This window comes from Cyprinus carpio, chromosome B4 (assembly GCF_018340385.1).
Source record: "Cyprinus carpio isolate SPL01 chromosome B4, ASM1834038v1, whole genome shotgun sequence".
NCBI lineage: Eukaryota > Metazoa > Chordata > Actinopteri > Cypriniformes > Cyprinidae > Cyprinus > Cyprinus carpio.
Window position 1 is genome coordinate 16,571,076 of NC_056600.1, and position 10,756 is coordinate 16,581,831.

A 10,756-nucleotide genomic window follows, 5' to 3' on the forward strand; every position below is an offset into this window, starting at 1 on the left:
CAGGGCCCCAAAGGAAGAGAGGGCCCTTGAAAAGTCTGGAATATATTTTATTTTACTTGGATATTTTCAGGGGAGGGGTGGGGGGGGGTGGGGGGGCCCGTTGCAGGGGAATAGGGCCCGGGATCTTGTGCAACGCCCCTGCCTGAAACGAGAGGGAATTTGTATCATTAGTTGCAGGGGAAATACTAATCGTCATAATTTGTGTGTGGTAAAGTGAACTAACTCCGCTCCAACATATGATCTACTGGACCTCTTTCACATTTCTGGGTTTCTCAGAAGTGAGCACTGCTACTTTAGCATCGCTGATAAACCAATAGTTTTATATTTTGTTTTAATTTAGCTTTTATCATTTCAAATAATGATCATGTTTTGTATATATGTGTGTGTAATATAGTTAAGTTAATGATAATAACTCTTTAGTAAACTTCTATAGTGGTGAATGAGAGACTACAGCAAATATGATTTCTGCATTCCCATTTTCTCCAGTAGCAAAAGAAAATTCACAAGTGTTTTTTTTTTTATTTATTTTTTTATTAACAACACTCTCACAGCTATTTTTATTTATATACATTGCTGGATTACAGTGGTAGTAACTATGAAAACACATCATCACAGACTGTGAAAAGGGTCCATTGAAGATTTCCTATGGGCAGCTTGTGACTGTGTGCCAGTAACCCATAGTCTGAAGCAAGCTTTGAATATTGTCTATATTATTACTTATCCAAAACATCATATTGACTGTTAAAGTGTTGAAATGTCTCTGTAATGTAACTCTCTGGAATCACAAGTAATTGTTTACGTTTGATATCAATACTAATCTTAATACCTCTACTAATCTGTATCTAAAAACACTGTGTTCTGAGAACAAAGTACTGTCATGATCAACAAAACGCATTTTTAGAAACTTTCCAGAGAAGATGGAACAGATCTAGCAAGATTTACTTAGTTTGAGCCTATGAGAAAAGAGAAATAGACAGCATTTTGGATCTCTGAATGTTTTTATAAGCTTAATTTCTTGAGAACTCTAAAACTGTATCGTCTCAAAGGATGCATTTCATTCATGTTATACTGACTGTGATGTTTGCTTTTAAATGGTATAAACTATTATTATCTTATATAATCGTAATATGGATGTGATGTGTGTAATTTGACAATCAAATGGTAACAAACTGAATTTTTTTTTCATGTGAAGAATGTTCTTAACTGCATTATTTGGAATCAGCAAGATTGTGAATATCAATATGTAATTATTGTAAAGGCATGTATGAATTAAAAAAAAAATCTGCTGAAGCTTGTTACCTTGGCATTAGATGACTCAAAATTGTCAAATGGCTATTAACATGTTTTCATATTGTGGCGAGGGGTCGGGGTCAGCTTCCGGCTAATATAGATCACCGGGTGTTCCTCGCCGTCCTGGACCTGGGAGAGAACGGCTCCTAACCCGGTGTCTGAGGCGTCGGTTTGCACCAGGAAGGGGCAGTTGAAATCGGGGGCTCGCAGGACTGGCTCCGTGGTGAGGGCTGACTTCACCTGCTGGAATGCCTCTTCCGCTTCTGGACTCCAGGCTACCTTCTCGGGTTGCCCCTTCCTGGTCAGATCTGTCAGGGAAGAGGCTAAGGAGGAGAAGTTAGGGATAAAACAACGGTAGTATCCCGCCAACCCCAAAAAGGCTCGTACCTGGGTCTTGGTAGTGGGCCGCGGTGCCGAGAGGATAGCTGTCACCTTATTTTCCTGGGGCCGGATGAGGCCGCGAACCACGCAGAAGCCCAGGTACTTGGCTTCGGAGAGAGCCAGGTGACATTTCCGGGGGTTGGCGGTGAGCCCCGCCCGGCGGAGTTCCAGCAGCACCCTCCGGAGCCGCTCTGAATGCTCCCCCCAGGTCTCGGAATGGATGACCACGTCGTCGATGTAGGCCGCGGCGTAGGCCATATGGGGCCCAGCAGGACATCCATGAGCCTCTGGAAGGTGGCGGGTGCCCCGTGCAGGCCGAAGGGAAGACCCGGTATTGCCAGTGGCCACTGGGGGTTGAGAAGGCTGTCTTGGGCTTGGCATCCTTAGACAGAGGGACTTGCCAATAACCTTTGGTGAGGTCGAGAGTCGATATGAACCGGGCCCTTCCCAGTCTATCCAGGAGCTCATCGACTCGGGGCATGGGGTAGCCATCAAATTCAGAGACCTCATTTAGGCGGCGGAAGTCGTTGCAGAACCGGAGGGTGCCGTCGGGCTTCGGGACCATTACGATGGGGCTGGACCAGGGACTCCGCGAGGGCTCAATTACCCCCAACTTCAACATCTCCTGTACCTCTGTCTCGATTGCGTGTCGCCGAGCCTCCGGGACACGATAGGGCCGCTGCCGGACGATAACTCCTGGTGGTGTTCGGACTTCGTGCTGGATGACAGTTGTCCGCCCTGGCAGGGGGGAGAACACATCCAAGAACTGACCGACCAGGTGCTGCAGTTCCGTCTTCTGGGCCGCGGAGAGATTGGGATCCATGTCTACAACCACGGGAGAGGTGGTGGCGAGGGCCGAGAGCTGGGGTCCGGTCCCCACCCCCAGCGCTTCAACAGATTTATATGATAGAGCTGCTCCTCTTTTCGGCGACCTGGTTGGCGCACTTTATAGGTGACGGGTCCTACCCGTTCGGTGACCGTGTATGGGCCCTGCCAGCGTGCCAGGAATTTACAGGCGGAGGTGGGGACCAGAACCATGACGTAGTCTCCCGGCTGGAACTCCCGTGGTTGGGCGGCCCGATTGAAGAGGCGCTGCTGGTCTCGCTGGGCCTTGGACAGGTGCTCCCGGACCAATGGCATGACCCTGTCGATCCGCTCTCTCATGGCCTTGATGTGCTCGAGGGTGGTCCGACCTACCGCAGGCTGTTGCTCCCAGGCTTCCCGGGCGACATCTAGAAGCCCTCGGGGTTGGCGGCCGAAGAGGAGCTCGAAGGGCGTGAAGCCGGTGGAAGCCTGGGGCACCTCCTGGATCCCGAACAGCACATACGGGATCATTTGGTCCCAGTCGCGTTGGTCCTCGGCCACGACTCGTCGCAGCATTTGCTTAAGGGTCTTGTTAAACTGTTCCACGAGCCCATCAGTTTGTGGATGGTACACGCTGGTCCGGATCTGCCGGACTTTGAGGAGCTTGCAGAGGTCAGCCATGATCCGGGACATGAAAGGAGTGCCCTGGTCGGTCAAGATCTCCGCTGGTAGGCCAACCCGACTACTCAGTAGGAAGAGCTCCTGTGCGATGTTCTTTGCGGTGGCCTTGCGGAGGGGAATGGCCTCTGGGTAGCGGGTGGCATAATCCACGATAACTAGGATGTGTTCATGCCCCCGGGCGGACTTCGGCAGCGGCCCCACCAGGTCCATCCCGATGCGCTCGAAGGGCACCTCTATGATAGGCAGCGGGATCAGCGGGCTGGGGGGAGGAGTATGTGGCGATGTCCGTTGGCACGTCGGGCAAGCTTGGCAGTACCGCTTGACATCCCCCTCCAGTCCTGGCCAGTGGAAGCGATCCCGGATCCGTTGCGCGGTGTTTTGAGCGCCGAGGTGGCCAGCCATCGGGTGGGGCATGGGCGAGTTCCAACACCGTCTGGACTTTGCTTCGCGGTACCACCAGCAACGTCTTTTTCCTCCCCCCTTCGCTGCGCGACACAGTAAAGCAGGCCGTTTTGGACGACGAAATGGGGAGTGGGGTGGGGAGCCGGTTGTAAATCCTCTCCTTCCGCCACCCGCACTTGAGACCAGCAATGCTTGAGGCGTTCGTCCCCCCGCTGCTCGTTGGCGAGCGTTCCCCCCTCCCGCTATCTGCTGGAAGACATCAAAGAACAGGTTAGAGTTTTGGGAGGGGGACTCACCTCCTCGCGGGCTGTCCGACGTCAGCAGCGCGGGCCGTCGTCGAGGGCGCCTTGCTGATCTCCGGCGTCGGCGGTCCCCGGCCCGGCTAGCAGGCTGTGTGCTGGAGGTGAGGAGCTGATCAAACCCCGGCCAATCCCGGCCGAGGAGAACGGGTACCGGTAGGTCCTTTAAGATTCCCACTTCGACGGGCCAGGAACCAGGTGTCGCGGTGATGGTCACTCGCCGTGCCGGTACATGCCTGGTATCCCCGTGCACGCACGTTATCGCCAGCCGGGCTCTGGAACCGGTTCTGGGCGGAAGGACAGTTGGTTGTATCAGGCTTACCCCGCTGCCCGAGTCGAGGAGGGCGATGAACGGCGGCCATTGATGTGCACCTCGGCTCGCGGTTGCTGCCTCCGGCGGCGGGTTGTGCACTGAACAGCCTGCTAGCCATATCCGTCCTGGGGAGCGCGGCGGCTCGGTGGGCATCAGTTCGTCCTGGGGGCCGGGAACCGCAGGCCTGCTCACGGGTCGCTGGGTGCCCTCCGGCGAGCGTCGCTCCTGGACCACCCTTCGGGGAAAAGGCGGCGCTCGCTCCCCTACCTCCCGGTGTTGGGCGGCCTCCGCCAGCTCAATGGCCTCCACGAGCTCGTCGAGATCGGTGAGATTCCTCATGCCAGCCGCCTGCCTCAACGCGCGGGGGAGGGCGCGGAGGAGTCGGGTCGATCACCACACGCTCAGCTACCTTGTGTGCGGAGGGACCCCCTGTCAATAGCCAATGGTGGGCCAACCGGGTTAGTTCTGCCGCTTGGGCGCGAGCGGGCTGTCGAGCTCGATATGCCCAGTCATGGAACTGCTGCGCCGCACAGATTGGGGAGAGGCCTACTCGGCTCAGGATTTCCTTTTTCACCTCTTCATAGTCCCGGCTTCTCTCCGCCGTCATGGTGAAATACGCCCGCTGCGCTTCCCCGGTCAGCAGCGGCGCGAGAAGTCTGGCCCACTCGTCCTCTGGCCACGCCTCCCGGATCGCGGTGGCCTCAAACATTTGCATATACATCTCCACATCGTCGTGCGCCGTCATTCGCGGCATCAGCTGTACGGCTTGGACACGGGGGTCAGGCAGCGGCGTGCGGTGGGCGGCGGTGCGGAGGGCGGCGAGCTCGCGTTCGGCGTCTCCTTGACATGAGGCCATGTGCTCCATTATTTGCTGCTGGCGGATGCTCACCTCGGTTGAGGTGTTTAATCAGCTCTTCCATGCCGGGAGAGGAGCGGCCGCCTGTGGAAACAGAGCAGAGGGAAAAAAAAAACCAATGTCAACAAAACAAAAAAAAAAGAAAAAACAAAATGGGTGACGGTGACTTGACGATCTCCTCGGGGGTCGGTTGTCGGTGTTCACCTCACACTATGCCCGCATTCTCCACCAGTGTGGCGAGGTGAGGAACTACACGACAACCGATAGACAGAGAAAATCCCCGAAGGGTGGATTTATTGACAACTTTGTGCTCTGAGTGAAGACAGTGCTCTCCGTAGTGCTCCAACTCCCTCGTGCTCTCTGTGCCTTGAGTGGTGGATCCCGTGCGGTGCTCTCCTGGTTGGGGCTGACGGTCACACGCTGCTCTCTATGACAGAGGAGGAAAGAGTTAGGGTCTGTGTCGGGAGACATTGCTCACCATACTGCTTTCCTCCCCGGCTGAAGTAGACGCCTCTTCATGAGCTGCAGGTGCGGCCGCTCAGCCCGTGACGAGCTAGTGCCGGTGATTCCACTGTGTTGCCAGGGCGACCCTCACCAGCTCTCAGGACACAACACACCATATGAATATTTATCAGCTAACTGTTTGAAAATAAATTTAGAAACAACTTGCATATGAGAAATGCTGATGCAGCCGCATCTGTTTGCAGGCCGTCACATGGGAACGTTTGTCAGCACGTCCCCAATCTCACATGCAATTAGCAATGGCCATCCCAGCCATGGTCATCCTTAAGCCTCACATACACAGTGAGCTGGATTAGTCGCAGTTAATATCAATAAGATAAAGTTGGTGAGGCGTGTCTGATCCCAGGCCAGTACAAAAGCCTCCCGAGGGTGCCCACCTCTCTCTTAGGTCCCAGAGTCTTGTGTCTGTGAGAAGCGAAACGCTCGCCTGCACAGCAGACCAGTTGGGCTTCCTGACAGACTAGCTCCCGTCTTGCTCGCCAAAACAATCAGTTCTCAGTTCAGCGATGGGGAATTCAACGGGCTGCACCGTGGACGACCTGCAGGCTGTTGAAATGCATCTGTGGTATAAGAAGTTCATGACTGAATGTCCATCTGGTCAGCTCACGCTGCATGAGTTCAAACAGTTCTTCGGGCTCAGAGGTCTGGATCCAGAGGCCAATGCCTACATCGAGCAGATGTTCCGCACTTTTGACATGAACAAGGTGAGTGAAAGACAAGTTCATTCTGAGTAGATAATAACAGTGGCTAAGGATGCCTCTAAAACTTTTCAGAGTATTTGAAGTTTCGGTTTTTATTAAAACACTGGTTATAATATGCAGACTTATTGCATTCTGTTACATCAGACTTGAAACTATGTCTGCTAATTTAATGTCGGACTGATTTATGCAGAATCTCTTTTTTTTATTATTTATAAGAAATTATTCTCATTTCTTTCAACAGCAGTCATACACCAATATATTGGTCAAACAATTAACCAATATGTGACCATTGTGAGCTTATCAGCTTTGTTTGATAGCTAAATTTGGGGTCGGTGTGATTTTTTTTTTTTTTAAAGAAATTAATACTTTTTGCAATCAAAAAGATGCATTAACTGATCAAAAAGACAGTAAAGATGTGCACAGTGTTACAAAAGATTTCAATTTCAAATAAATGCTGTTTCTTTTCATCAAAGAATATTGAAAAAAATAATCACAATTTGTAACAACTGTACAATATACTAAATAAATATAGAAAACAATTAAACATTATTTATATAATCACATTATTTAACTTGTATTTCATAAGATTACTGATTATTATATCTTAATCAAATAAATGCAATCTTGGTGAATATTAAGATACTTTAAAAAAATTGTACAGACCCCAAACTTTTGAATAGTGAGCAAAGCTCAGATCATACTTACCGTGTTGTCAGGCTCTATATTTATAGCGCTATATTTGGCACTTCATGTCAGCTTTTATTTACAGTGACTTGTGTTAATACAATGAATAATGAGTTTATCTATGAGATTAAGATTTACAGATTGTTGAACAGGTTTGAGATTGTTACAGAAACCAATCCCATTCACGTGCACTAACAACTGTTTTATTTCTCCAAACCAAAACGTGCTTTCATAAATGGGTCCCAGTGGGATTTTCGGCACAAAAAAACGCTACTCTTATCTTGATACAAGATTCCCAGCATGTATTTCAGATATGTTCATCTTAATTATCCAAATTAATGAGTACGTCATTACCTCTGTGTTAAAGTCAACACGCTTCATCAAGATAAATCTCTTCACTTTTCAGGGAAATCAATAATAGGAAAATAAAAATAAATAAAGAAAAATTAAACAGGAAATTGTAGCCCAATTAGTGTAACCAAATGGTGTAAAAAAATAAGCTTTAAAGTTTATGGTGGCCTTTTTTCTTTTTTTTCTTTTTTTTACATGTATGTGTGTGTGTATATATATATATATATATATATATATATATATATATATATATACATTATATATACATTATATACATATAAATATATATTTAGAGCTTTTAATCAATTAGTACTTTATGCTGTTGTTGCATAAAGCTATTTGATAAAGTTTACTACTGTTACTATTTTTGGATGTCAGTTTTCACAATGCTTTTTATATTTACTTTATATTTTGATTACAGCTAATTGTATAACAGTGGTTGTTTTGTTACATCTGACACTGACATCCTTACTGTGTATCATAAATTGTTAAAGTGTAATCTTTTCATAATGATCATTTTAATAATTTTCCATTAGTTTTTATACATTTTGAAATTTTTCCCCCCATGATTACACATTTAATAATTTAGAAGTGACACAAATTTGCCCCCATATTATACAAATATCAAAGTTTTTTTTTTTTTTTTTTTTTTTTTTTTATCTTGGAAATAAGATTATGCTTTACTAATGTTAAGCTTTCCAGACTTTTACCCACTACTTATACCAGTAAAAGCATGTCTGATCAATTGCTCATCAATGCAACTATGAAATATAGAATATCCATATATCTCTACATTAACACACCTCAGCATTGCCCATGACCTTCCTCCTTGACACTGCCCTAGACAGCTGGAATCAGTGTCTCAAAAGAGAGGTGACATTTGTTGACCTGAGGATTATGTCTGCGACAGGCGGCTGGTGTCTGTGTCTCAGACGCAGACCTTGGAATTGGCAGTAATCCTCCAGAGGGCACCCTCATCATCCCGATCATGATCCTCAACACCTCCACACCTCCATCACCTAAATAAGAGAACAATGACATCCAAGCTCCCTTAGGATTCATTACAGACTAATGTGGGAACACATACCTAATATAAAACATTTTGGAACTTACTGAATATAAAACAAGATAGTTCCAGATGTGGATGCTGATTGGTAGACAGATCTCAAAGGTCACTTCTCTTTCATCAAACTTGGTTCCAGATGTATTTGAATAATTCCCTCATCGCATAATAATCTTTAAATAAAAGTTCTAACCCATAATAGATCAGACATAAAACTGTACATATAAAGTGTACTACATCAATCACAATGGTCTCAAGTGTTTAAAATGAATTGTTTCTGAAATACGTTTGTCTATTTTGCAGGACGGTTACATAGACTTCATGGAGTATGTGGCCGCTCTCAGTCTTGTAATGAGAGGCAAGATGGAGCACAAACTGCGCTGGTATTTCAGACTTTATGATGTTGATGGCAACGGCTGCATAGACAGACACGAGCTCCTCAATATCATAAAGGTAGGAAAGATAACGCTAGTACAAACTGCACTAGATGGCTATGAAAAGAAAATGTAAATTCATAATAAAAATGGTTTCTTTTACATCAGGCCATCCGTGCCATCAATGGAAGTGAGTCGCAGGAATCGAGTGCTGAGGAGTTCACAAACCGAGTGTTTGATAGGATCGACATCAATGGAGATGGTGAGTGGAACTGGAATAAGATTCTAATCTTAAGAACCATATTCAGTCTTTAAAAGAGTATGATAATGATTTGCCCGTCTATAATCGCTGTTCTCCATTCAACAGGGGAGCTGTCACTGGAGGAGTTTGTAGCAGGGGCACGTAGTGATGAAGAATTTATGGAGGTGATGATGAAGAGTTTAGACCTTTCGCACATTGTGGCCATGATTCACAACCGGAGACACAGCGTCTAAGAGACGTCCACATTCATATATGCCACATACGGTTCTCCCTTAGAGTCTCTTGATCAGAAAACAAGAGCAACACTCAACTGTCTAACTCTGAAAGCACTTTAAAGCACAGTCACTTCAAGCAGAGCTAAAGGGGCCAAGAAACTAAACTGGTGTGGGACGTCCCACATCTAATAAACTGACTGTTTCCCAAAAACAGCCTTCTTGCTAAGCAGAAAGAGGCTTCATGGGAAAAGAATCAGTATGATGTGAACGGCCCTTTATAGAGTTTTATTTTTTGTTACTCTATAATTAACAAAAAAGATTTAACTTTTTGTTTTATTTATATATATATATAATATATTATATATATATATATATATATATATATATATATATATATATGTATTTATGTATCACTTGTATTAGATGCCTCAGAGAAAGACATTTCTAAATATAAATACATCTGTTCAAAAGTTTGAGCGCCCCCAAGGCTGCCTAACTGGATAAAAGAAATACATTAATAAAAACAGTAATATTGTGAAATATTGTTGCAATTCAAATTAATGTTTTTGATCGAATGAATGAATGAACATACAAAAAAAAAACATTTCTTACAATTAGAAATCTTTTGTAACAATTTTAAAGTCAGTTTGGATCGATTTAATGTGTACTTTCTCAAAATAAAACAAAATTAATGTTAAAAAATAAAAATAAAAAATACTTTTGAACAACAGCGTTTGTCCCCTTTTTGTAATTTAGTTTAAATATTTTATTTTTATTTTTGGTACTATAAATGGTCACAATTTTTAATAATTCCATCTTTTTTAACCGCATTTTAAAATGATTCTCCAGTCTGATTTAGTGTCTCAATTAATATAAAGATAATAAAAATGACCTCTTATTAATTTAATTTGTAAAAACAGTCTTCAGTTAAGTATTCTACCGAATGTCAAACTATGTCAGGTCAGGAATATTTACTTCTTTATAGATATATGCATACTATATTTACTAATATTGCACATTATGAATGAAATGCTTGTGCTTGGACATTAAAACCATAATAACTGACACCGTTATAAGTTCATGCATGCATTAACTAACAGCTGACACCAAAATGAACCTTTGCCCTTGTGTCTCAAGCCTCCATCTTCCATTCAAACTACGTCAGTGTGTGAGAAAACACACGAGTCGCATTTGGAGCCTTTTTAACTGTGGTCCCTCAGTTTCTATGACAACCCCAATCTATTACCATGGAGACCTTGTGAGTCAGACGCAGCATCAGTAACCTCTGAAAAGCTGAATTAACAGCCATGATAACAAAAGCATAAATTCCAATTAATCACTTACACTCCATTGCACACACTGCTCCTTTCTCCCAGATCCTCATGTAGTGGTTATTCTGGGTTGTGTTTGTCTTCATCCGAGAGGGTGATTGGTATTCATGCCAGCTTTCCCATCTTGTTGCAAAATGATAAGGAGGTCAGTCCTCTGAGCTGCTCTTTTACAAACGAGCCAAATAACACAACTGGACCCATTATTAATTTTATTACAAACTATACAG

The 10,756-nt window shown here is 45.2% G+C and overlaps 1 protein-coding gene across 1 annotated transcript; it reads left to right on the plus strand.

Moving 5' to 3' along the window:
* Positions 1-5,688: 5,688 nt before the first annotated feature.
* Positions 5,689-9,504, plus strand: LOC109066434 (guanylyl cyclase-activating protein 1). The gene is made up of 4 exons (XM_019083454.2): positions 5,689-6,252; positions 8,651-8,800; positions 8,890-8,983; positions 9,089-9,504. Exons 1-4 carry the CDS (start codon positions 6,055-6,057, stop codon positions 9,214-9,216), a joined length of 570 nt encoding a protein of 189 aa, XP_018938999.1. The 5' UTR covers positions 5,689-6,054; the 3' UTR covers positions 9,217-9,504.
* The last annotated feature ends 1,252 nt before the right edge of the window (positions 9,505-10,756 follow it).

What these genes read in the sequence shown, in the direction of transcription:
- LOC109066434 (XM_019083454.2), top strand. Translation starts at nt 6,055, where the DNA reads ATGGGGAATTCAACGGGCTGCACCGTGGACGACCTGCAGGCTGTTGAA. An exon ending in AGCTCCTCAATATCATAAAG is followed by an intron (nt 8,801 to 8,889) that starts GTAGGAAAGATA and finishes CTTTTACATCAG; the next exon opens with GCCATCCGTGCCATCAATGG. An exon ending in GATCGACATCAATGGAGATG is followed by an intron (nt 8,984 to 9,088) that starts GTGAGTGGAACT and finishes TCCATTCAACAG; the next exon opens with GGGAGCTGTCACTGGAGGAG.